Here is a 27,437-nt window from a genome sequence, read left to right as displayed (position 1 = left end):
TGGGTGGCGCAGCGGTTTAGCGCCTGTCTTTGGCCCAGGGCGCGATCCTGGAGACCCGGGATCGAATCCCACATCGGGCTCCCGGTGCATGGAGCCTGCTTCTCCCTCTGCCTGTGTCTCTGCCTCTCTCTCTCTCTCTCTGTGTGTGTGACAATCATAAAAAAAAAAAAAAAAAAAAAAATTAAAAAAAAAAATCAGATAAGTATGTAGAGATTAATGGTTGGTAGTACGACAAAGTTGTTTCACATGCTTTATGCTTTATGAAAAAAAATCTAAATTAAATATGTCTAGATTTTGTTCCCAAGAAATTTATTAATTCCTGGATCATAATTACTTTGTAAACTTGTGCCTGAATAGTGAAGAATAAATCAGCTTTGTAAGGAGAATGTGAATGTTATACTTGTTCTGGAAATTTTTTTCCTTGCAGGATAACTCTTTTAAAATAAAATCTTACATGGAATCCCAAAAATATTAAGTAAATTAAAGATTCATGTTGTGACTGTGACTGAAGCACATGTGGTGAGTGTCTCTCACAGCAGAGTCACTAGTAGTACAAAATGATTACCCTTCTGGTAAGTTCAGAGTCATCTCTTCAACTAGAGAACTGAATAACTTTGTTTTAACATGCCAACAACCAATCTGGCATTTAAAAGTAACTTTATTAAAGTTGAGGATAGTTGTTGATACACAGTTGGATATAATAAATCTACAGATAACCACCATTCACATCACATAATTGAGCTTCTGAGATGACACTCTCCTCGGCTAACGCTCAGCGCTGTGGCAGTGGCTGGGCTCTGTACGACAGGCTACCTGCTCTCATGGACTCACGGGCTCTCCTGCTGCCAATTTCCAGAACTTGGACATTACTGATCCTGAGAAGAAAGTTCAGAGCTTTTTCTGTGATACTTATAACTTACTTTACTAAAGTTTTAAAAGGCTAGGAGACATTCATGAATTTCAAGTGTAAAGCTGGAATTTAAAGTGTTTGTCCAGATAAATTGTACTATGAAATGAAAGGTTTTATTTGCAACTTATACAACTTCATGAAAAACTACACTGCTCAGAATCTGACATAGGCTAAGTGAAACATTTTATTTTCTGAAAAATACTGGAAATATATATCTGTCTTAAAATAGTTCAAACACATGATTAAATGAACTAATTTTGATAAAATGTTTAAGATGACAGTTTGTAAAAAGAAAAATAATTTAACCACATATTAGTAAATATATTTTATTTGTCAAAAGTAAATGCCAAGTTTATTTAGGATATTCAAGTACAAAAAATGAAAAATTATATACCTATGACTGTTAAGAAAAAGTTAGAAGGCATTAAATTGTTATAAGAATACTACAAAGGCACTGAATTCAACTATAACTTAATATATGAATTATCTAAATTTTAATATCTTTAATGTTCAGTTGCTCACAGTTATTTTCTTAAGAAATATTTTTAATAAGATGATTCAACCTTATGATTTTTCCCCTGGAAGACAGAGTTTTAAACAACAAGTGTGTAAAACATCCTAATGAAATAGAGTGGGAATATCCCAGGCTCAAAGGTACTCATCACTAAAAAAAGGATTTATTATCCAGAAGCTTTTACTTTTAAACACATCTTTTTTTCATCACAATACATCTACCACAATAAGGCACTTCATTGTGCCTTATTGAATGCCTTATTGAATGCCTCAATGAAGTGCCTTATTGTGCCAATTTTACACAATTTGATAAAAAATGTTTAGGATTGTGTTACCAACTGGATAATGATATCAAAAATTTTTAAAGTTTCATGAAACTATTAAGAGGTTAGAGCTTCAGATACACAGTACATTTTAAAACATATCCCCCAAATTTTACCTTTAGTATGTACAAAAAAGGAGTTCATCTTGGAATATAAATGCAATCAGATAGCCATAAAATGAATGACTTCTGTATTTTCAATGGCACTGACACTTTGCTCTGTGGTACAATGCATATAAGTAATAATAACTGGGCAGCAGGAAAACAATCTAGATTCATCACAAACCAGCAACTTGGAAACTTCTAACAACAGTGAATATAAAAGTGGTATCATCCACTGTGGCTTATGTATTAACCTTATACTTAAAAATATTTTTCCATAAATGGCAGTAACTACAGCCATTTGCCAGATATAGAATAAGTGATACAGCAAATAAAAACAGCAAGAAAATCAAAGCATACTTCTAACATTTTAATAACTTTTGCTTGTGATGACCTTCTGTGATCTGGAACCTTTGTTTTACATAAAATTGGAGCTGGAAAGAGAAGAAAAAAACCTTTTGATTGATACAATTAAGAAACTATATAGGAAATAAAAATTACTAGAATCATTAGTTTTATAAAGCTTTTACAGAAAGAGTAAGTATATATCTAATATATAAAAGAATCTTTGGAAAATAAAAAACCATCAAACCCTATTTTCTTGTGTATGAATTTCTGAGCTCTCAATAAAACTATGGGCTTGGGCCTGACTTTATAAACGAGCATATGCTAATAATGGTCATGTTAAATGGAGTCAGGTGACCATTTTTACATAGCAAATGTAAACTGTCTTTCATATATGGAATAAACTTGAGGAATCCAATTTTAGTTAACACTGGATTAGGAGGAAAAGATAAGAATAGGTAAAAGGTCCCTCAGCTTTATAATTCAAAGCTTATCTTAAAGCAGTAATAAATTTTATTTATAGTTTATCTTTTAAAATTTAATGACTGAGTAAAACATAGCTATTAATAGTCATATTCATTCTTTTGACTAGTGGCTTGCCCACTACATAGCAAGCACTTTTGTAGGCTCTGGGGATAGATGCATCAATGAACAAAACAAAGATTGTAGAACTTATATTGAAAGATCATACATGAGAATTTATTCCTTCTTTCTTCCCCCAAACTATGAAATCCACAGGTCAGCTAAATCCACCAGAACCTTGTGGATTTACTTCTCCACAGTTCAAAAATGGAAAGCCGTCATGAACCAACATTATGTTTTCCTAATTATTTTGAAGTTAAATTATAGTATTCTGAAAATGCTGGGTTTGAAGGAAGATGTAATGATAAAACTGAACCAGAAATATTGCAGTGTGAGGAACAAAAGGAGAAGTGGATGCTGCCAAAGCAGAGATAGTTGGAGTAAACTAAGGCAGAGCCACCAAGAAGCACTGTCAACTGAACAAGTCAGTGATAAAGTTCAAGGACGGTCAAATAGGCAAAATGACAAGGACACTCTGAGTGGGAGAGATAAAGGACAGAAAGTATAGAAAAGGAAAAATAAAACTTATTTTCTAAAAATTTGGTAACTTTGATTTTTAACACATACCCCAAACCCTCAAGCCTCGAGATTATCATCCATATGCTACTCATGGCCGCCCCATTGTACCGAGGCCCTCTCTACCTTCCTCTGCATCTTTACGTCCACCATTGGTTTCACAAGCTCTGACATCAAAGCACAGGAGTTCGAATCGATAGCCTGGTTCCCTTATTAAAATAAAAATTCTCACAAAATTATCATCAGTAGAATTTATTTAAATAAAAGTAAACCTAAAAATTTGTTTTTTTATCAGATATTATTTTACTTCTAAGATTCCCCAACAAAGTATATAGCTTCTATTTAGACAAGAAATTCAGCATAGCTAATGGCAGGTCTGCAGTTACTAGTTATGCACTAGAAACAGGCTGGACAATGAAATAAGAGCAGTCATTTTTCCTCTCAGGTAACTGACCCTTTTTAAATTATGATGTATTTAGTTCATTCATTTATTTGCTCATTTGGCAAATATTCACTGAGCACCTAGTGTGTGCCCAGTGTTGTTCTAGATGCTGGGGAAACAGCAGTGAACAAGAGGGACAGGTCTCTGCTCTCAAGGAGCTGACATTTTAGTTGCAAGCAGCTGATAATAAACAAGGAAATAGACTGTTATAAGCACAAGATCAAACAGGGCAACAAGACAGACAGTAATGGGGAGGGGGCCACCAAAGTGGGGGCTTTGGGGGTAGCTTACTTCTTACGGTCCTTGTCTTTCCTCAGGTTGCTGCCTGATGCCATGTAGGACTGGCTTTGGTATATCTCTGAAGTAGCTTTCTTCTTTGAGAAAGCAATTATTTCTTCTTCCAAGAGTCTTCTCTTCTCTTCAAGCTTCATTCTCTCTTCTTGGTGAACTCTTTTAAGGTGCTCAAACTTGGCCTGTAGCTGTGAAACAAAGGTGCAATTCCCATCAACGACACAGTGTGGCAGCACATGCACAAGAACGTTCTCCAGTTTAGCAACCATTGCTGAGGCTAACCTACACAGTAATCTACAAATTATCTGGATGTTGCAAAAGTTCATGCTTAAAGTAAAAATGTACATATGAAATTGCCTTGGTAACGAGTTCCCATGCAAAAAGATGCATGAATAACAACAACAAAACAAACTATAGCCTCTAAAAATCTCCTTTTAAAACATTTGACCTTTTCTTAGTTTTTATTTTCTTGCTCTATATTTTCCTCACAAAGCCTCTTCAAATAAACTTTCTAAAATCCATGCTCAATAAAAGTGAGGGACACAAATACAAAATCAAGTTATCAAAAAAACACCTTATTTTTCAAATAAAGTTGCCAAGTATAGTGAAACAGTTAAAAGCTACATTGTAAACCTGGTTGGAAAGTGCCAGTTATCAATTTAAATCAAGAACCTGAAAAATCTATTAGATTTTTCCACATTCACCTTCTTGAAATCTAAACTAAATCAAGAAATCCTAAGTTAAATTTTATTCATAAAAATACTCACTGTAGTAGAATTTCACCATAGCCTGTGTCTAATGAAGTCAAAAAATAAATTTATGCGAAGTACACTCAATGCAGCCATTAAAATGAGTTTGTAAAAGGTGTTTTTTTTTTTGTAAAAGGTTATAACACTATAAGATGAAATTTCCCTTTGTTGTTTGTTGTTTATTGGGGAAATAAATCTAGAGACTTGAGCAGATTCTACATGAATCAGCTGCAAGCCTTGCCTGCCAAGAACACAAACACAGCATCCAGAATCTAGATCAAAAAAGGCAACTTCTAAAATTCTCTAGTCTAGTCAGATTAACTTCAGTATTTTCAGTTCTGTGCAGCATTCATATAAAAAAACAGGACTTGGTTTCTAGAAAAGATGGCATAAAATAATTGAAGAAATACTTTGCTAAAAATTAGAGGTTGAGGGTGGAAAGTGAAGAGCTAAACTCTATCCTAATAAAAGTTAATGGTTTCAAATATGGAAGAGGTTGTCTTGTGTGCCAGTAAAGCTTGACAGATGTATTGAAATGGAGACAGAAAAGAATTGAAACAGATTAAGTAAGACCCTTCTACCCTAAGATTCTTTTATTCCTGAGGATGGAATTTCAGAGAAGTATCAGTTCCTTAGTATTTATTTCAATAATTCCTGCTTTTAAAAAAAGCTATGTGAGTGTGTATGTATGTAAAGGGTGGGGTTCATCTAGCTGTCATTCAAATCAGTGGTATAAATAAAGGGAGTCACAACTCTCTGAGTCTGTGTGCATCTCCTACAAATGTGGGAGAGGAACTGAGTAAAGCCAGGAAAGACAGGATCTAGGAGTGAATTTATATGATGTGAATGAAGACATCTCTGATTACTTAAATGGAGGCTGCATACTCTATGTGCATAGTTAAATACCTTGAAAGGTTATAGGGTACTTTATATGTCATTCATGAGGTTGGCTAAAAATTGCAGAAATACTATAAAGAGAAAAATATTTTAAAAGGGGAGGCAAGGGGAGCCTGGGTGGCTCAGTGGGTTAAGCATCTGCCTTTGGCTCAGTTCATGATCCTGGGGTCTTGATCTCCTGATGCAGCCCAGTGTTGGGCTCCCTGCTCAACGGTGAGTCTGCTTCTGCCTCTGTCCCTCTACTCTGCTTGCGCTCTCTCTCACGTTCTTTCTTTCTCTCAAATAGATAAAATCTTTAAGAGGGGAAACAGGGGTAGGTGTGACTATTATTCACATTATGTGGAGTTCACATATACATACTTGTGGTTCCATGATTCAGTATAATAGGCATTTAATTCAAACATATTTTCAAATACTCTGAAGTAATGTTTACAAAAGATACAGCAGTGTGCCATATTGGTGATACTGTCTTAAGGGTGTGGTGAGAAGTTATCAACAGCACAGAGGTCTCCTGTTTTTCCGACTTTGACTCTTAAGTATTTAATGATACTGACTTTACAGTATAAAACCTGGTCATGAGGTTCCTGGTAATATTAATAAAAGAGGTCCGGAATCTACTGCCTCGAATGCTATATAACTAATATGTTTAGAACTCTTGTGAGAACTTTGGTTGTTGATGCCTCAGGCTTACATTAACTACATTTTTTGTGCTTCACAAAAAAGCACTTAACCATAAAAAATAAAAGTCTACAAAGGATCTGCTGACAAATAGTCTTTTTCTTTTTCTTTCAACCGTGTGGTCACTCTGAATTTTCTATATCCTTTTGAATAATACACATTTAAGAAAAATATTCTTATGTGGGATTTTAAAAATTAAAAACTCAACTATAAACCACTTCTACATCTTTTCTCCTCAGTGAAGAAACTAAAAATCATGATACGTGAGAGATAAACTCTTAAATAGTTTTACTCTACCATCTTAAAGATGAAATCTACTAATGAAAAAAATATCAGCAACCTTATTCCTTCTCATCACAACTCCTTCCTCAATATTCATAGAGACAAACAGACAGAATACCCAAATGTGACATGAGAATTGCGACTGAATTCCAGTTCAAAAACGAAAACAAAATCACCAAATTAAAAACAAACAATAAAAGGCCATATTTGGACAAGTGGGAAATGTGAATGTGATCAGGCATTCCCATTAATTTTCTTAGATGTAATACTGATACAATGGTTATGGAGGAGAATGTGCCTAAGCTTCAGAGATGCACACTGCAGGGCCTAGGGATAAAGTGTTGTCATGTCTACAACCAGTTTTCAGATGACCAGGGAAAAATATATATCCTCCCCTTGGATATGTACATACACATATATATAATACAGAGGGCAAATTCCTTTTTGAGCTCATCCTTTTTGACCATCATCCTGAATGTGACCATTGACTTAAAAGTAGCCATTGTGGTTAGGTCTATAGAAAATAGCTTAACTCAATAAAAGTAAAATTATGACTTGAAGAACTAGAAGCAATCCAAAGGTCATGTGACCACCAGACTCCTCTGGAAAGCCTGACTTCAAACTCAAAGTTACTTAATTGCTTTCATAGTTAGCCACTAGGTAGCAAGCATCAATCCCAACAATCTCCAGAACTCTCAAGAAAGGCTTTATGAAGCCACAGCTGAAACATTTCTGGTTTAAACTTAAGGCATTTATTTTTAATTTTTTTAAAGATTTTATTTATTTATTCATGAGAGACACAGAGAGAGGCAAAGACATATGCAGAGGGAGAAGCAGGTTCCCTGTGGGGAGCCCAATGTGGGACTTGATTGCAGGACCCTGGGATCAAGCCCTGAGCTGAAGGCAGATGCTCAACTGCTGAGCCACCCAGGAATCCCCTAAAATTAAGGCATTTAAAACCTAGTTCACCTAACTCTGGGAAACGAACAAGGGGTGGTAGAAAGGGAGGTGGGTGGGGGATGGGGTTGACTGGGTGACGGGCACTGAGGGGGGCACTTGATGGGATGAGCACTGGGTGTTATTCTATATGTTGGCAAATTGAACACCAATAAAAAATAAATTAAAAAAAAAAAAAAACCTAGTCCAACAAAACCTAGGTTAACTTAGTTAACCTAGTCCAATGTAAGTTGTTGGTGAACCACTTCAAATGGAAGACTAACATTTGCCAAAACGTTGACAAAAAGGCCAACGTTTTTATTTGAATTCAGATTTTTTAAAGTCTGTATGCAAAGACCGTATGTTAAAATAGCTACTTTTTAATGAACAAGTAGTCCCCAAAAGCATCTCAGCTAAATTCTTGAGATAAATCTCCCAAACAGGACACCTAAAAAACAAATGCAGATCACATTAAACCAGTGTACTTGCCTCTCTCTCAGCTTCTTTCAGTATGGCTTCTTTTTCCTTTACTCGCTGCACAAACATCTGCTTCATTTCTTCTTCCTTCCTCTGACGTTCACCATAAAATTCATGTCTTTTGGCTTCATAGGTCTCTTGAAGACTAAAAAGTTATTTGTGGTACTATCATGTTAAAAATGATGTAGGACACTTGCAAACACAAACTTCTCAGGTTAAGCCTCAGTGTTAACTATAACACCCTCTTACACAGAGCAAACATGACATTTCCATAACACAACATTTCCTACAGCACAAGACATAAAAAGCCACCAGTGCTGTAGTGCTATAATAAATAAAGAGTACTAGATTTCTGAAATCTCTGCTTTATCAAGTCCTTCACAAGAAGTATTCTCACTTTACTCCAGATAAATTCTTTCAGCCTTGGTTAATTAGCATCACTGTGTCTGGAAACCTTTGAGGTCTTGAAGTCATCCTTGACTCTTCCCTTACCTTCTCTCTGTATTTGATCACCAAGGTCTGGGAGTTCAGTTTGTGACCCTGACATCATTTTATTTTATTTTTTTAAAAGATTTTATTTATTTATGCTTGAGAGACAGAGAGAGAGAGAGAGAGGCAGAGACACAGGCAGAGGGAGAAGCAGGCTCCGCTCCATGCAGGGAGCCTGACATGGGACTCGATCCCGGGTCTCCAGGATCCCACCTTGGGCTGAAGGCGGCACTAAACCACTGAGCCACCAGGGCTGCCCTTCCCTTCCCTTCCCTTCCCTTCTTTTTCTTTTCTTTTCTTTTCTTTCTTTTTTCTTTTCTTCCCTTCCTTTCCCTTCCCTTCCCTTCCCTTCCTCCCTCCTTCCCTTCCCTTCCCTTCTTTCTTTTTCTTTCTTTTTTTTTTTTTTTTTTTTTTGTTTAGATTTTACCCTGACATCATTTTAATCCAGTCTTCTGATTTCTACAGATATCCTGATACAGCCCAATCCAGTCTTCGTGATTTTCTGCCCTCACTACTACAATAATAACCTAACTCATCTCTGGGCTTTTAGTTCCTCTCTCTCTCACTCTTACTTCTTGCCACTCCAAAGATTTTCTAAAATCCCCCACAGGTCTCATTATCTTTTTTCTACTGCATTAGTTATGTTCTACAAAATAAGGTCCCACCTCCTGTAAGAAGCAATTATGAAACATCACAATCTGGCCTAATTCTACCTTTCCAGATTCATCTCTTACCAAGCATATCCAATCCTCCTAAGGTTTCAGCCATATCAACCTATTCAGTGTTCCTAAAACTACACATTTCATGTGTTAGCTTGTGTATCTCCTGCGCTTCCAAAGCCACTGCCCACATGCCAACCCTCATTCTAACCAGCTGATCCTCTAATTCAAATGCAACTTCCTTTATAAAGCCTTCTCTGGTCTCCCCAGTTGGAACTAACTATGCCTTCTAAGTACTTTCGTGGCACTTTGTACCTCTTCTTTGGCATTTATATCCTACTTGTCTTACTCTTCTAATAGATCATTATCTTTGTAACCCAACTATCCAACAAAGCTCGCTAGCTTTTCAGGCTCTTCATAAATGTTTATTTAATGACAGAAATTCCCAGGAAATAGAGCCAGATTTAACCAAGCAGAGCAAGTACTGTCCTCAAGCACTGTGTCTAGCTGCCCTTTCTTATTTATTGCATTTCAGAGGTATAACAGACCTTATTCGGCAGAATTACCAAGCCCTTCCATTTCATCTTACTATGAGAGTATCCCAAAGATTTAACAAGAAACACAAATATACTTTCCAGCTATGTTGCAGTTAGGAATTTCTACTGCTTACAAAAGTACTTTATATTAAAATAGATACAAATGTGATGAATTAAGGAATTTTACAGTCTTAAATATTACAACTGGAGAAATAAACCTGGTAAGTATAGAATTCTAGAAGTTCACGGAGAATTAGAGTAAGAAATGTTGTGCAACAGCTATTACGGCTGATTGTGTAGGGTAGGTGTAGCAGGTTTTCTGAGGAGGAACAGATCCTAAACATTGTCTTAAGAGAAAAATGTACAAACTGCCATAGATAACCACATAAATGCCCTAAATCTCAAGGAAAAATTTCACTTTCTATCAGGCTTTGTTTTTCTGTGTTTGTTTTGGTCTTAAAGAAGCCTCTATATCTATCAGGCTTTTTTCATCATTTTCAGAAACCTCACTGCATTTTGCTGGTCCTATAGTGGATTGAAAGTCTTTATAAACAAACTTGATTTAATTAAAGTTTTGAATTCATATCAAATGTAAGTTTAAAGAAGTTCTCATTATCTGTTTATGTAAGCACTTGAGTTGCTTAAGAGGAAAATAAATCTAACTGGCAAAGAAAAGACCTAACATTTGTTTAATAGCTGCTACCAGCAAGGTACTTTTCTGGAATTCTTTCTCTACCCAATTCCCATAGCATCCGTGAAGAACAAGCACTAACACTCTGTTTTACAGATAAGAAAAGTAAACTCAGAGAGGTAAAGTAATCAAAGTAACGTAGTTGGTAAGTAAAAAGCTGGAATTTGAATCAGGTCAGAATTTTGTTTTATCAAAATAACCTTTTGATAAAAAGATTATTTTCCATCACGTCACATTGTTTTTCAACCTTGACAACCAAAAGTCAATTGTAAGTAATGTTTAGAAGATGTGTAAGGGAATAATTTATATAGTTAGTGTCATAAGACTAACACAACGATTGTTTACAATCATGGATTTATTCATTAAATGAAAATGAAAAATAGTTTTCTTGCTATTTTAATATAAAATTCTTGCTTTTTCTAGTATAAAAGTATCTTGTTGTCATGAATATTCAATGAAACACATTACTATACTTGCAAATATCAGTGATTTAAAGCAAAGTTGAAAATTAAAGAGGAAGAAAAAAGTTCTCAGATGCTCACGTTCATCAAGAAAATCACTACAGTCCATTCACTCAGGACTTCTTTGTTTCATATACAGTTCTAAAAAGCCTGTTGAACTGTTTCCATTTCTGCTGTAGACTAAATGTAGGAAGTTATTTATTTCTTGAGAGTTCCAAAGACACAAATTTTATTTTATTTTTATTTTTTAAAGATTTTATTTATTTATTCATGAGAGACAAGAGAGAGAGGCAGAGATATAGGCAGAGGGAGAAGCAGACTCCCTGCAGGGGGACTGATGTGGGACTGGATCCTAGGATTCCAAGATCATACCCTGAGCCCAAGGCAGATGCCCGACCGCTGAGCCACCCAGGCATCCCTAATGACACAAATTTTATGACAGAATAAAATTATGTAAAAAATGTAAGCAACTCTAAAATACTACAAAAATCTTCCTTTCAAAACTATATAGGTCCCTCAACACTTCAAATGGCAGTGATTTTGTACTCAAATGTTAAAGATGCCTAACTTGTGGGAATGAGAATGGTTATGTTAATCTAAAATAACTTGAGGATTTAAGAACATTTATAGGGGGAAGGGCAAGATGGCAGAATAGTAGGGTCTCCAAATCACCAGTCCCAACCAAATTACCTAGAAAACCTTCAAATTATCCTGAAAATCTATGAATTCGGCCTGAGAATTAAAGAGATAACACCTGGAATGCTACAGTGAGAAGAGTTTGCGCTTCTATCAAGGTGGGAAGAGAAGGAAAAAGAAATAAAGACACAAAAGGCATCCAAGGGGGAGGGGCCCTGCGAGGAGCCGGGCTGAGGCCGGGGCGAGTGTCCCCAGGTCAGGAGAGCCCCGTCCCGGAGAAGCAGGAGCTGCACCGACCTTCCCGGGCGGAAAGGGGCTCGCGGGGAGTTGGAGCAGGACCCAGGAGGGCGGGGATGCCCTCGGGCTCCCGGGGACACTAACAGACACCTGCGCCCCGGGAGAGTGTGCCGAGCTCCCTAAGGGCTGCAGCGCGCACGGCGGGACCCGGAGCAGCTCGGAGGGGCTCGGGCGGCGGCTCCGCGGAGGGGGCTGCGCGGAGGGGGTTGCGCGGCCCGGGAGCGCGAATCCAACAGCGCAGGCCCCGAGCACAGGGCGCTGGGACACAACCCAGGATCCGGCCTCCCCCGGGACAGGCAGAGGCCGGGAGGGCCCAGGACAGCAAGGACGCTCCTGCCCCGAGCTGAGCAGATCAGCGGCCCCGCCCCGGAGCCTCCAGGCCCTGCAGACGGAGAGCTCCGGAGTTACTGCGGGGGCTGAATCCAGGGCTCCAGGGCTCCAGGGCTCCAGGGCTGGCCCCGCCACTGCGGTTGTTCCTCCTGGGGCCTCACGGGGTAAACAACCCCCACTGAGCCCTGCACCAGGCAGGGGCAGAGCAGCTCCCCCAAGTGCTAACACCTGAAAATCAGCACAGCAGGCCCCTCCCCCAGAAGACCAGCTAGACGGACAACTTCCAGAGGAAGTCAAGGGACTTAAAGTACACAGAATCAGAAGATGCTCCCCTGTGAGTTTTTTTTTGTTTTGTTTTGTTTTGCTTTTTGATTTGTTTGCTTTCCCCACCCTTTTTTCCCCCTTTCTTTTTCTTTCTCTTTTTCTTCTTTTTTTTTCTTCCTTTTTTTTTCTCTTTCTCTTTTCTTTCCTTCTTTCTCTCTTCTCTTTTTCTCCTTTTCCCAATACAACTTGTTTTTTGGCCACTCTGCACTGAGCAAAATGACTAGTAGGAAAACCTCACCTCAAAAGAAAGAATCAGAAACAGTCCTCTCTCCCACAGAGTTACAAAATCTGGATTACAATTCAATGTCAGAAAGCCAATTCAGAAGCACTATTATACAGCTACTGGTGGCTCTAGAAAAAAGCATAAAGGACTCAAGAGACTTCATGACTGCAGAATTTAGAGCTAATCAGGCAGAAATTAAAAATCAATTGAATGAGATGCAATCAAAACTAGAAGTCCGAACGATGAGGGTTAACGAGGTGGAAGAACGAGTGAGTGACATAGAAGACAAGTTGATGGCAAAGAGGGAAACTGAGGAAAAAAGAGACAAACAATTAAAAGACCATGAAGATAGATTAAGGGAAATAAACGACAACCTGAGGAAGAAAAACCTACGTTTAATTGGGGTTCCCGAGGGTGCCGAAAGGGACAGAGGGCCTGAATATGTATTTGAACAAATTCTAGCTGAAAACTTTCCTAACCTGGGAAGGGAAACAGGCATTCAGATCCAGGAAATAGAGAGATTCCCCCCCTAAAATCAATAAAAACCGTTCAACACCTCGACATTTAATAGTGAAGCTTGCAAATTCCAAAGATAAAGAGAAGATCCTTAAAGCAGCAAGAGACAAGAAATCCCTGACTTTTATGGGGAGGAGTATTAGGGTAACAGCAGACCTCTCCACAGAGACCTGGCAGGCCAGAAAGGGCTGGCAGGATATATTCAAGGTCCTAAATGAGAAGAACATGCAACCAAGAATACTTTATCCAGCAAGGCTCTCATTCAAAATGGAAGGAGAGATAAAGAGCTTCCAAGACAGGCAGGAACCGAAAGAATATGTGACCTCCAAACCAGCTCTGCAAGAAATTTTAAGGGGGACTATTAAAATTCCCCTTTAAGAAGAAGTTGAGTGGAACAATCCACAAAAACAAGGACTGAATAAACATCATGACACTAAACTCATATCTCTCAATAGTAACTCTGAATGTGAACGGGCTTAAGGACCCCATCAAAAGGCGCAGGGTTTCAGACTGGATAAAAAAGCAGGACCCATCTATTTGCTGTCTACAAGAGACTCATTTTAGACAGAAGGACACCTACAGCCTGAAAATAAAAGGTTGGAGAACCATTTACCATTCGAATGGTCCTCAAAAGAAAGCAGGGGTAGCCATCCTTATATCAGATAAACTAAAATTTACCCTGAAGACTGTAGTGAGAGATGAAGAGGGACACTATTTCATACTTAAAGGATCTATCCAACAAGAGGACTTAACAATCCTCAATATATATGCCCCGAATCTAGCAGCTGCCAAATATATAAATCAATTAATAACCAAAGTGAAGAAATACTTAGATAATAATACACTTATACTTGGTGACTTCAATCTAGCTCTTTCTATACTCGAAGGTCTTCTAAGCACACATCTCCAAAGAAACGAGAGCTTTAAATGATACACTGGACCAGATGGATTTCACAGATATCTACAGAACTTTACATCCAAACTCAACTGAATACACATTCTTCTCAAGTGCACATGGAACTTTCTCCAGAATAGACCCCATACTGGATCACAAATCAGGTCTGAACCGATACCAAAAGATTGGGATCGTCCCCTGCATATTCTCAGACCATAATGCCTTGAAATTAGAACTAAATCACAACAAGAAGTTTGGAAGGACCAGAACACATGGAGGTTAAGGACCATCCTGCTAAAAGATGAAAGGGTCAACCAGGAAATTAAGGAAGAATTAAAAAGATTCATGGAAACTAATGAGAATGAAGATACAACCGTTCAAAATCTTTGGGATGCAGCAAAAGTCCTGAGGGGGAAATACATCGCAATACAAGCATCCATTCAAAAACTGGAAAGAACTCAAATACAGAAACTAACCTTACACATAAAGGAGCTAGAGAAAAACCAGCAGATAGATCCTACACCCAGGAGAAGACGAGAGTTAATAAAGATTCGAGCAGAACTCAATGAAATCGAGACCAGAACTGTGGAACAGATCAACAGAACCAGGAGTTGGTTCTTTGAAAGAATTAATAAGATAGATAAACCATTAGCCAGCCTTATTAAAAAGAAGACAGAGAAGACTCAAATTAATAAAATCATGAATGAGAAAGGAGAGATCACTACCAACACCAAGGAAATACAAACAATTTTAAAAACATATTATGAACAGCTATACTCCAATAAATTAGGCAATCTAGAAGAAATGGACGCATTCCTGGAAAGCCACAAACTACCAAAACTGGAACAGGAAGAAATAGAAAAACTGAACAGGCCAATAACCAGGGAGGAAATTGAAGCAGTCATCAAAAACCTCCCAAGACACAAGAGTCCAGGGCCAGATGGCTTCCCAGGGGAATTCTATCAAACGTTTAAAGAAGAAATCATACCTATTCTCCTAAAACTGTTTGGAAAGATAGAAAGAGATGGAGTACTTCCAAATTCCTTCTATGAGGCCAGCATCACCTTAATTCCAAAACCAAAGACCCCACCAAAAAGGAGAATTATAGACCAATATCCCTAATGAACATGGATGCAAAAATTCTCAACAAGATACTAGCCAATAGGATCCAACAGCACATTAAGAAAATTATTCACCACGACCAAGTAGGATTTATCCCCGGGACACAAGGCTGGTTCAACACCCGTAAAACAATCAATGTGATTCATCATATCAGCAAGCGAAAAACCAAGAACCATATGATCCTCTCATTAGATACAGAGAAAGCATTTGACAAAATACAGCATCCATTCCTGATCAAAACTCTTCAGAGTGTAGGGATAGAGGGAACATTCCTCAACATCTTAAAAGCCATCTACGAAAAGCCCACAGCAAATATCATTCTCAATGGGGAAGCACTGGGAGCCTTTCCCCTAAGATCAGGAACACGACAGGGATGTCCACTCTCACCACTGCTATTCAACATAGTACTGGAAGTCCTAGCATCAGCAATCAGACAACAAAAAGACATTAAAGGCATTCAAATTGGCAAAGAAGAAGTCAAACTCTCTCTCTTCGCCGATGACATGATACTGTACATAGAAAACCCAAAAGTCTCCACCCCAAGATTGCTAGAACTCATACAGCAATTTGGTAGCGTGGCAGGATACAAAATCAATGCCCAGAAATCAGTGGCATTTCTATACACTAACAATGAGACTGAAGAAAGAGAAATTAAGGAGTCAATCCCATTTACAATGGCACCCAAAAGCATAAGATACCTAGGAATAAACCTCACCAAAGATGTAAAGGATCTATACCCTAAAAACTATAGAACACTTCTGAGAGAAATTGAGGAAGACACAAAGAGATGGAAAAATATTCCATGCTCATGGATTGGCAGAATTAATATTGTGAAAATGTCAATGTTACCCAGGGCAATATACACGTTTAATGCAATCCCTATCAAAATACCATGGACTTTCTCCAGAGAGTTAGAACAAATTATTTTAAGATTTGTGTGGAATCAGAAAAGACCCCGAATAGCCAGGGGAATTTTAAAAAAGAAAACCATAGCTGGGGGCATCACATGCCAGATTTCAGGTTGTTCTACAAAGCTGTGGTCATCAAGGCAGTGTGGTACTGGCACAAAAACAGACACATAGATCAATGCAACAGAATAGAGAACCCAGAAGTGGACCCTGAACTTTATGGTCAACTAATATTCGATAAAGGAGGAAAGACTATCCATTGGAAGAAAGACAGTCTCTTCAATAAATGGTGCTGGGAAAATTGGACATCCACATGTAGAAGAATGAAACTAGACCACTCTCTTTCACCATACACAAAGATAAACTCAAAATGGATGAAAGATCTAAATGTGAGACAAGATTCCATCAAAATCCTAGAGGAGAACACAGGCAACACCCTTTCTGAACTCAGCCACAGCAACTTCTTGCAAGATACATCCACGAAGGCAAAAGAAACAAAAGCAAAAATGAACTATTGGGACTTCATCAAGATAAGAAGCTTTTGCACAGCAAAGGATACAGTCAACAAAACTAAAAGACAACCTACAGAATGGGAGAAGATATTTGCAAATGACATATCAGATAAAGGGCTAGTTTCCAAGATCTATAAAGAACTTATTAAACTCAACACCAAAGAAACAAACAATCCAATCATGAAATGGGCAAAAGACATGAACAGAAATCTCACAGAGGAAAACATAGGCATGGCCAACATGCACATGAGAAAATGCTCTGCATCACTTGCCATCAGGGAAATACAAATCAAAACCACGATGAGATACCACCTCACACCAGTGAGAATGGGGAAATTAATAAGGCAGGAAACCGCAAATGTTGGAGAGGATGCGGAGAAAAGGGAACCCTCTTACACTGTTGGTGGGAATGTGAACTGGTGCAGCCAACTCTGGAAAACTGTGTGGAGTTCCTCAAAAAGTTAAAAATAGATCTGCCCTATGACCCAGCAATTGCACTGTTGGGGATTTACCCCAAAGATACAGATGCAATGAAACGCCGGTACACCTGCACCCCGATGTTTATAGCAGCAATGTCCACAATAGCCAAGCTGTGGAAGGAGCCTCGGTGTCCATTGAAAGATGAATGGATAAAGAAGATGTGGTTTATGTATACAATGGAATATTACTCAGCTATTAGAAATGACAAATACCCACCATTTGCTTCAACGTGGATGGAACTGGAGGGTATTATGCTGAGTGAAGTAAGTCAATCAGAGAAGGACAAACATTATATGGTCTCATTCATTTGGGGAATATAAATAATAGTGAAAGGGAATATAAGGGAAGGGAGAAGAAATGTGTGGGAAATATCAGAAAGGGAGACAGAACGTAAAGACTGCTAACTCTGGGAAACGAACTAGGGGTGGTAGAAAGGGGGGGGGTGGGAGTGAATGGGTGACGGGCACTGGGGGTTATTCTGTATGTTGGTAAATTGAACACCAATAAAAAATAAATTAATAAAAAAGAACATTTATAAGCACTTCTGATCTAGCTTAAATAATTAAAGATCCATTAATTAAGACTAGAGGAGGGTATAATGCCATTTACTGGGACCTCATGACAAGCAAGTGAAAAGTGTTGAGAGATTAGGACACTATGACTCAGCTTAACTGTTCACAATAAAATATAAGTGGCAAACAAGCTAAAGGTCTGACAATGAAAAGGACTGGGTAGTAAAAAGAAATAAAGGTCATCTTCACAGGTTCATATAACTTTTTTAAATTGATATAATATTGAGGGATAGATTTTACATGCCAACCAAATCGTAGTGACTGTTGTTAGGTATACCCCAAATTAAATGGAAAATATTGCCCAGAAAATAGAATGTAACTTCTTGAAACCGTAAAACCGTCCTAAGACATCAAGCTACAACGAACTATAGAAGCTTTATCAAATAATTTATTCACAAGTGAGAAAACACCAAGAGAAGAAACATTCTGCTATTCCTGACTCAAGAAGAAGTAAGAAATGTCTTTTCTCTGAAGGAGAGCAGCCTACGAAGGGCAGAGGACTCAGGCAGCTTACACTGAGATCTAGTTCCCCATCCTTTCCTACTTGTTAACCTGGTGTAAACTGAAAAACCTCATTTTTCCAATTTTCCACTCTTCATTCGATCAGTGAACCAATGTTTCCTGAACTGAAGAAATGCTTAAAAAAAAAAAAAAAAAAAAAGGATGTAAGGATGTTCTAAACAATCTTTGATTCTGATTGCTCACCATCTATCTATACCTCCTTTTTGTACTGTTAACCTAATTACTTTTTGGAGAGCTACCTCTTCCCCCTAGGGATATAGTCTGGTGGGACAATTAATTAGATTCATGCCCACTCTGGCCAGGACAAGGGTACATGTCCTAAGCCAGGCCTGCTGGACTAGGTTATAAACTGTCAACCAGAGAATAAAAAGGCTGGAAATGGTTTTTGAGTTCATTTGCTCCACTCCCAGCATAGAATGAAACTGGTTTCTACCTGTTCTAAGTCTTCCCTTTGAACCTGTAATTCTTGGCTGATGTAGTCTTCCAACTATTGCCCTTTTTGTTTTAGATGGAGTGGTCTTCATTATTTTCAAAGAGCTGTAAAGGAAACAACTGGATTGTATTATTACACTGCTGTACTTCTATATCGAGAACCTGATCCTCAGCTTCAACACAGCTGACCTCTTCTTTCCTAAAACTTTTTTCACTTGGTTTCCAAGACATGACACTGCTGGCTTTTCTCCTTCCTCTACCCAAGGCTTCTCAATCTCTTCTATTTGCTTCTCTGGCTGACAAACAATAGAGTGACTCAAGTCTGATTCTAAGGCACCTTTCTTTCCAGATGTACTTCTGTCTCCCGGCAATCTCATCCATATTCATACATTTAGTTAGCCAACTAAATGCTGATGACTCTTAGGTTTATTCCTTTAGCCCAGCCCTTTCTTCTGAGCTCCAGAAAAATACCAAAATGCCTATTCGACATTGTCACTTGTATGTTTCAGAGGAAACTCAAGTCAGCAGGTCCCAAACCAAGCTTATGCTCTCTATTATGCCCATCACTGCTGCTCCATAAAAAAGGCCAATCCATCCAGAGATACTTATCTCATTGAAAGGTACAACCATCTACCTAGCCAATAAAACTATAATACTAGGAAACTAGAAATCTTCTTTTTAGCAGCGTCTTCTGCTTCTTTAGAACTCGTTATACCCAGTTACTAAGTTCTTTCATTTCATCTTTTAGATATGTCTCAAACATGTCCAGTTCTATTTTCACCACTTTTACTTTAGTCCAAGCAATATTCTCCCATTGGTCTCTCCTAAGCATCTTTGCACACCCCTTTAATGCCTTCTTTGCCTTACAGCTAAAAGTGATTTTTCAAATGCAAATATATGATAACTCCTTGAATGGTTTTGCCTTTCCCCTGGGACAAAGCCCAAATCCCAACCAGGTCCTCTGCAGTTGGACTCCTGCCTACCTGTTCTCTCAATCTTATGCCCCCCAACTTGTCTACTCTCCAGCTGCACTGACCTCCTGACAGAGCCTTAGAGATGTTATTTTCTCTCTGCTTGCAGTCTTTTCATGTCTTGCTCTGATTTCCCCAAATTATTAGCTCAAAACAGTAACTGCCTCAAGAAAGTCTTCTCTAATTTTCCAGAGTAAGTGAGGAAACCCTTCCCCATTATATACTATCTCTTCTCTAGTGTACATTTCACAGCAATGATTAATTGTGCAATTTTATTTTGGCCTCCCCTATAAGAATGTAAACTCCATGAGAGCCAGGTCTATAAGATCTTACACAGTATGATATCCCCAGCACTTAGCCTAGAGCCTTGCAAATATTAGACACATTTAAAATGTTTATGATTTTTCATATTATTCACTGTTGACTCCCAAATTATTAACCCAGCCTTAACTTCTCCCTAAGTGCCAGGTTCATTTATTTAATAACCTACTGAAGCTCTTCACTGGAATATTTATTTATTTAAAAGATAGATAAATTAATTGATTTTAGAGAGAGAGAAAGAGAACACATGTGCATGCATGAGTGGGCAGAGGGGCAGAGGGAGAGAATCATCAAGCAGACTCCCCACTGAGTATGGAGCCTGATGCAGGGCTTGATACCATGACCCATGAAATCATGACCTGACTTGAAACCACACATTGGATGTTTAACCTATGAGTCACCCAGACACCCCTTCACTGCAATATTTAATAAGCAACTTAAATTTAACATGTCTAAAACCTCTCAATTATGAACCATAACCCTTAAAATCTATCCCTTCCCCAGTCTTGCTCATATCAGTAAACATCACTACCATTCAGCCATTCTTCAGGTCAAACATAGTGACTGAAGTTATCATCCTTGATTCCTCTGTCCTTTACATCCCATATCCAAACCATCAATGAGTCCTATTAACTTTACCTTTGAAGTAGATGTCCTAAATGTGCTCCTGACCACTTCTATGCTACCACCCTAATCCAAGCCTTTATGGTCTCATCAGAACTACTGTAGCAGCACCTCTGACACTATTTTCCACGAAGGGCCAGAGTGTCCTCCTCCCACCTCTACCCCAGAAATTCTGTAAGGCAGGGTTTCTGTTTAATCCACAGTGCTTACATACCACTGACTAGCACTAGGTGAGTCAGATGAGATAAAGAGTAAATATCTGCTAAATGAATGGAAATTTTAACTCAAATGCAGATTCTTAGGCTCCATCCCTGGAAATTCTGAACCTGCATTTCTTAATCTTCAACAGATGTCTGATGACTGAACTATCAAGCAACCTGAATCCCTCTTCTTGGAGTACTTCAAGGTTGTCCAACTTGCTCTTACTCAGGATCCGTGTCTTAGTAACATACACTGAGGCCTCTGAATTGACCCTCAGACTTGAAAGAATGAGAAGTGAAGCCAAATCTTCAATAGAGAAAATAATTTCATTAGAACTGGCCCATAATCAAAAGCACAGCTTGCCTAAAATGGTGAGGAGGGGTTAAGTACATATAATTCTTTATTTCCCATACTTCTAGAGTGAAAACATTAATTAAATCCATAGACTGAAAAAAATTTAAAAATTTAACCTCAGCTACCATTAAACCTTCCCGAAGTTCATAGGCAATGGCAGCACTGTTAATGTTCTCCTCCTTCTTTTTGTGTTTACTCTAGTACAAATATTAACAGTCAGGGAAACACCAAACTGCAAATAATGAAATGGAAAATAAATCCTTAGTTGCACAGCAGAGTTTTAAAAAGTGTTTTTCCTAAAGATCTCATGCTTTCTGCCACACAAAAACTGTTCTGGAATGCTACACCAAATCTAATTTGATGTAGTAGGTTAAGGATTAGTCACATATTTACATATCTTAATAAGAAAATAAGTCAGGAATGTGGCTGCATATAAAATTACCCAGCAAGTTGATAACACTGAATGCTCTAATTACTGAGCAAGGAGGTCATCAGGCTCTAAAACTCTTATAACTATCCTGTAATATTTTAAGAAACAGTCTAATCCCTGACTCCCTACAAGCACTTTCATTCTTCCTTTGTAAGACATTTTCCTAAGTTTAAGTCATTCCAAACTTTCATCAGAATTAAAACCAAGGTTTTCTCGGTTTAATATGATTCACATTCCAACTTTTTTTTTTTTTTTTTTTTTTACATTCCAACTTTCTTTTAGAAGAACAGATAAATATACTTTCATCATTTTCAGGAAAATACAAACATAAAACCAAATAATTATAGTTCTTTCCTTTAGCTTTCATTTCAGCATGTACTGAGATCATGGGCTTCTGCCATACGTTTTTTCTTAAACTTTTGAGTCAGATGAGGTGTTAGAGGCCTTTCAAAAGCAAGAAGGCCTCAAGTGATTTGAGAAGTATAATAGTTAATCATAAGCAAATGATTCTACTTCATGATTTGCCCAATTTCTAAAAAACCACATTCTCCAACAGCCTAGCTACATAACAAGGTACTATCTTCTCTAACCTCCTCTTGGTTGGCTCCTCCCAGAAATCCCCATTACCTGAGCGGCTGGTTCTCTGGGCCCAGGTCTGTAAAGCCCATTTCCTCCAGTTTACACCGTCTATAAAGTTCATAATGCCTCATGTGGGTCTGTTCGCGCAGATCTTCCATGTTGGTACAAATGAGCATTTCCCGGAGCTTTACAAAGTCACAGTGGTTTTCATTTTCCACTAGCCAGAAAAATAAGAAAACAGCAACACCAATTTTTAATTCCTGGCACATAGTATTTGTTGAATGAAAGAATCTATAAAAACACATCTGAAATAACAGTGAAATGATCAGTCTAAAATCTATGATTGTTTTATACAAGTAACCAACAAAGAAACTCTTGAATTATACATGCTGAATTATAGGCAATGTAAATGAACAGATTAGGAGACTGCTTTAAATCTAGTAGGCAAGGTATAAATAGGTAAGAAATACACTATGTTACCATATGCTCCAGTTATTTCACTAATATTTTGTTTGCAGTTTACAAACCATCCTCAGGACATTTTACAAAGTGCTTAAAGAGTCTGTAACATTATTTTACTAAAACTTCAAAGTAGTAATTCTGCATACTCCAGATACCATCTGTACATGCTATAATTATCAAAATTTTTTAAACCATGCCACAGTTACAGTACTGTGTTTGACACCATTTAAATCAGTGAATAAATATATTTAGTTCTCCTTACACAGTCCTTCTTCTAGACTTATGATGACCAAAAGACTAGAAATAAATGTGTTACTATACCAATAGTTTTAAGCACGATTACTATTTTTATATTTTTTATACATTAAAAATGTTGTCAGTACTTCTTATTAACTACAAACTTGTCAATTTAAAAAAGCAGCAGCACTGGTAAACCAGTACCTAGTAGGGGTAACTCATTCCCCGTTATTTAGTACCACAAGTAAATGAACCAGACAATACTAATCACTTATTCATACAATGCTAGATAAATCTTAAAATTTTTTAATTGGTTGACTAGTTTGTTTTGGAAATAGTTGGCAATACTCTGATGACTAAAGATACTTTAATGTACAAGATGGTTTATTATGTCTAGAAGTACCTAGTATTTAGTTTATGCATCCTGTTTAAACACTAGTATTTATACTCAAATTCTGTTCAAAGTACTTGACTAGTGTTTCCTACTTTCTGATTGTCTTGTCACACCAGGCACAAAATGTGTGTAGTATAATGCAGAAAATGGGGAAGCTCTGCCCAGCCTCTATAGACTTGGCCAAAACAGAACACATTTCACTTTTCTGATGACTAAATCATAACCCAAAATAAGTATCACCTCAGAGAATGCACAGAAAGTAAACTTTCAGACTGTTAGGTGACATACATATTCCTAGGCATTATTCATGTCATTTACCTTGTACCACACCCCAAGGGTACTGGCGAGCTTTGACCATCTTATTTCCAACTTTTACCTCATCCATACTTCCTACAACAGCAAATGGCAAATGTCCCTGGAAAGGAACCATGATACCAAATCATATCTCACACCATTGTGATAAATGACTAAAAAAGTTTTATGAAAATAACAGAGAAAATTTACTAAATAACAAAGTTATTAACTGAAATGATCCGCTGTGCCTCTGATTTGTAAATTTGGCAGTGAATATGTGCCAACTGTTCTATAAGAGTACATTTTAGGCCCCATAAAGAAAATTATTTTTTGAGCATTCCCCACATGCAAGGTATTATGCTATAGGAATAAGGAAAAAAATCAGTATTATCTCCGCCCTAAAAGACAATGTTAAGGAAATTACACACATACATATACTCACAAACACAAAATAAATAACAAAACTATCTATCTATATTTAGTGTATGCATAGATATACGATATTAATACAATGTCCCAAGCCAGTGCTAAGTACAGTAAATGTTACATAAACTTGGATCACTGTGAGCAGGAAGACAACCCAAACTGGAGATGGATCAAGGACAGTAAGAACTTAGGTGAGGAAAAGATTTTGAACAAACACATAATAGTTAGCTTTAGGGCACAGTGAGTAGACCAGTCTGTCTGAAGCTGAGGATTAATACAGGACAAAAGTCTAATGTAAAACTACTAAGTATTATGTTTAGTAATTGACACTTAGTGTCTTAATTGTGCCTTTCTGAAAAATTATTCGAAGTGAGCACAAAAAATAAAATTAGATCTAAAGACAATATAACATATAGGTATTGAGATCACTTCTTTTCTATTAGTCAGCTTTATATATATTTAAATAAAGTATCTTAATGAAAAGTGAGAAAAGGAAAAGGAGAAGTGGCATGAACAGTTACTGAATGTTACTGTGTTAGGCAGTGAACAAACTATATCCTCACAATGACCCATTCGCAGGTATTAACCCAATTTTGTAGGTAAGTGAACAGTCTCAGGAAGGTTAATAACTCCCACAAGAACTATGGCTAAGTCAAAACCAATAACCCTTTAAAATATAACCAGATACTTAAGAAATTTAGTAGCCCGAAGAAAGTAACACAAAGAACTTAGCCAACTTCAATTATATTAAATGAAAGTTTATGTCAATGTTTAATACGTAAGTCTGACACTGTAAGGAAGGATGAGCTTAACTACCAGATTAGAAAGGTGTCCTTAAAGATTTTAAGATTCCAAAGCATTCCAAGGGAGAGTATAGACTTCCCATGTTTTTAAAGACAGGATAAAAAGCATCTTTCTAAGGCAATTAGTAAGTACAGTACCACAAAAGGAGTATCCCAGCCTTGCCAATGTATCATGTTATTTAGCTGAAAGTAGAGGAAAGAAAATATGCTCAAAAATATATTCTCATATATTTTTTCCAACTCTAGAAGTCTTTTTGGAAGATATAAATGAAAATGTGTTAGTAGGAAAGTCACTTATAAATTACTCTTTCCACATGTAAACAGAATTAACATTCAACTAGGAGCTTACATTCATTGAAGCATTGATTTTAGCAATAGTTTCATCATCTGTTGGGAACTGATATATCTGGACACCGTTGCTAACCAATTCACTCATGAGCTTAATCTTAAACTTCTGTAATTCAGCTTTAGAAATTGCATCTGCTTTGGCAATCACTGGTATAATGTTTACCTATCAATAATAAAGAAAAACAAAATATTGTAATTGAGGATTTACTTTTTAATTCTGTAGTTTTCGCATTCAAAACCACTCAATATCTGACAAACTTCCTTAACCTAGATCAGGGGATGAACACACTATGTATGGTCTAGCTCACTGCCTGTTGATATAAAGAAAGACTTACTAGAACACAGCTAGGCCCATGCATTTACATATCACCCATCGCCACTTTCATTCTCCAATAGCAGAGATAAGTAGTTAACCTCAGAGACCATATGGCCTGTAAAGCTTAAAGTATTCACTGCTTGGTTCTTCACAGAAAAAGCTTATCAATTCCTAACCTAGATAATCACTGGCTGTCAATGTCACCACATTCTCCTACACAATCATTCCTACAGATGCGGGCCGTAATAGTAACTGCTTTTAAAAACAGAGTTCTTATAATTAATCTTACATTTGAATTTAGGGTTAGAAATCTTACATTTTCTTCTCTTTCTCAAAGTCTCTTATAATTCTATCACATACCAAATATAAGCAGGAAGCTGAGATCATCTGCTTAATTCACTAAGTATTTTTTTTAATGTCTAGTTGTTTTTTTTTAAAGGATTTTATTTATTTACTCCTGAGAGGCACAGAGAGAGAGAGAGAGTGGCAGAGACACAGGCAGAGGGAGAAGCAGGCTCTACGCAGGGAGCCTGATGTGGGACTCGATCCCAGGTCTCCAGGATGAGGCCCTGGGCTGAAGGCGGCACTAAACTGCTGAGCCACCTGGGCTGCCCTCACTAAGTATTTTTTATGTCTTAATAATCTAAGCACTAAATAATCAGGGTAATTGATCCCTCGGCAAAACTATGAAGCAAGTGAGTTTCTTCTTTGCCTCTCATTTTGGCAGATCCCCTCCCCAATGGATCCATGTAATCTGCACTCTGTTGTGAGAGACTCCTACCTAGATGTTGAAGGAAGAAAATTTTATAAATACCAACTGAAAATGCTGATGACATTCCCAGCCTTAAAGTCCTATTACTGGCCAGAGAGGAAAAAATCCGGTGTCATGAAGACTAACTTTACAACATTAGTCCCATAGAAGATTAATGTCTCCACAAATGTAGGGGTTTAAAGGCTTTTTGTTTTCTTTTTTTTTTTTTTTAAGATTTCATTTATTTATTTGAGAGAGAGGAGGAGAATGAGCAGTGGGGAGGAGCAGAGAGAGAGGGAGAAGCAAACTCCCTGCTGAGCTGGGAGTCCGACATGGGGCTCAATCCCAGGACCCTGGAGATCATGACCCGAACCAAAGGCAGATATCTAACTGACTGAGTCACCCAAGAGCCCCTATTTAGTTGGTTTTAGTGAAAAACTTCAAGCTAACTAGTCATTGTATCATGAAAGTGAGATACCAATTTAATTTTCAGAATGAAAAGGAAAAGAAAAAAAATCAATCTTATTCTTAAATTTCTTGCTCTTCTCCAATTTCACACTGACTTACTGTGTATATTTGGATTTATTATCCTTATAAATATGCTTCACAGGAAATAAAGATTTTTTCTTTACCCATGAAGACTTACCAGCAATTGTGGGTAAACAGCTTTCATGCTAAATTAGTTAAAGTACATAAAAATTTGATGCTAAGTTCTTGGTTTCAGTATTATATACTTAGATTGTCAATAAATTATGCCAAGTTAATAACTTATAATTGATTCCACAGTGAATAGCAAAAGCACACTGTAGTTTAAGTGCCTGACATTAAGCTTTTCATTGCCAAGGTACTCACTTCAAAGACATGCATGTCGAACAAACATACTGCCAACCCTATGGCACAGCTATTATCAAAACTGAATAAGACACAAAGCCACCACCCCCCTTTTAGGAAACCAAGGTGACCTGGATAACTGAGCACTTGAGTGACCCTATTTCTTCCTCCCCATGCCCTAATCCCACTCTTACGCTTTAAATTTGCCAATAGAGTGTATCTGTGAAACCCTAGATATTTGACCCTCAACCCTAATAAAGGCAGAGCCCAGATTCACACTTGACCTCATCGTGTGGCCCTCCAGCATGTTATGTGCCCTCCAGGACCTGTGAGTAATAGATCTTGTTCTTCAGAGTTCTCTCATTGTATCTGGCTGAGTGCATCCTTGTGTAAGAGTGTAAGAGCCACAAGGGCTGGCCCAGCCATGACACTGGCCCTGGGGAGGATG

The 27,437-nt window shown here is 37.6% G+C and overlaps 1 protein-coding gene across 15 annotated transcripts in view; it reads right to left on the bottom strand.

Annotated features, from left to right (window-relative positions):
* Positions 1-640: 640 nt before the first annotated feature.
* SEPTIN10 (septin 10) overlaps positions 641-27,437 on the bottom strand; it is a 57,330-nt gene continuing 30,533 nt past the window's right edge. For 3 of the 15 annotated variants that reach the window (XM_072844301.1, XM_072844306.1, XM_072844299.1), the window contains 7 exons: positions 25,093-25,254; positions 23,539-23,635; positions 22,176-22,344; positions 8,055-8,187; positions 4,024-4,211; positions 3,417-3,499; positions 1,221-2,281 (listed from right to left, as the gene is read on the bottom strand). In XM_072844301.1, coding sequence (XP_072700402.1) covers positions 2,139-2,281; positions 3,417-3,499; positions 4,024-4,211; positions 8,055-8,187; positions 22,176-22,344; positions 23,539-23,635; positions 25,093-25,254 — 975 coding nt within the window. In that variant the 3' untranslated portion in view covers positions 1,221-2,138. Of the gene's footprint in view, positions 876-1,220; positions 2,282-3,341; positions 3,500-4,023; positions 4,212-8,054; positions 8,188-22,175; positions 22,345-23,538; positions 23,636-25,092; positions 25,255-27,437 lie in introns of those variants that run through there. The other 12 variants (XM_072844312.1, XM_072844313.1, XM_072844309.1 and 9 more) reach the window with 9 other exon arrangements.

The sequence above is a fragment of the Canis lupus genome, chromosome 11 (genome assembly GCF_048164855.1).
Source record: "Canis lupus baileyi chromosome 11, mCanLup2.hap1, whole genome shotgun sequence".
Classification (NCBI taxonomy): Eukaryota; Metazoa; Chordata; class Mammalia; order Carnivora; family Canidae; genus Canis; species Canis lupus.
The sequence above is the reverse complement of the archived record's forward strand: the minus strand, read 5'-3'. Positions and strand labels throughout refer to the sequence as shown.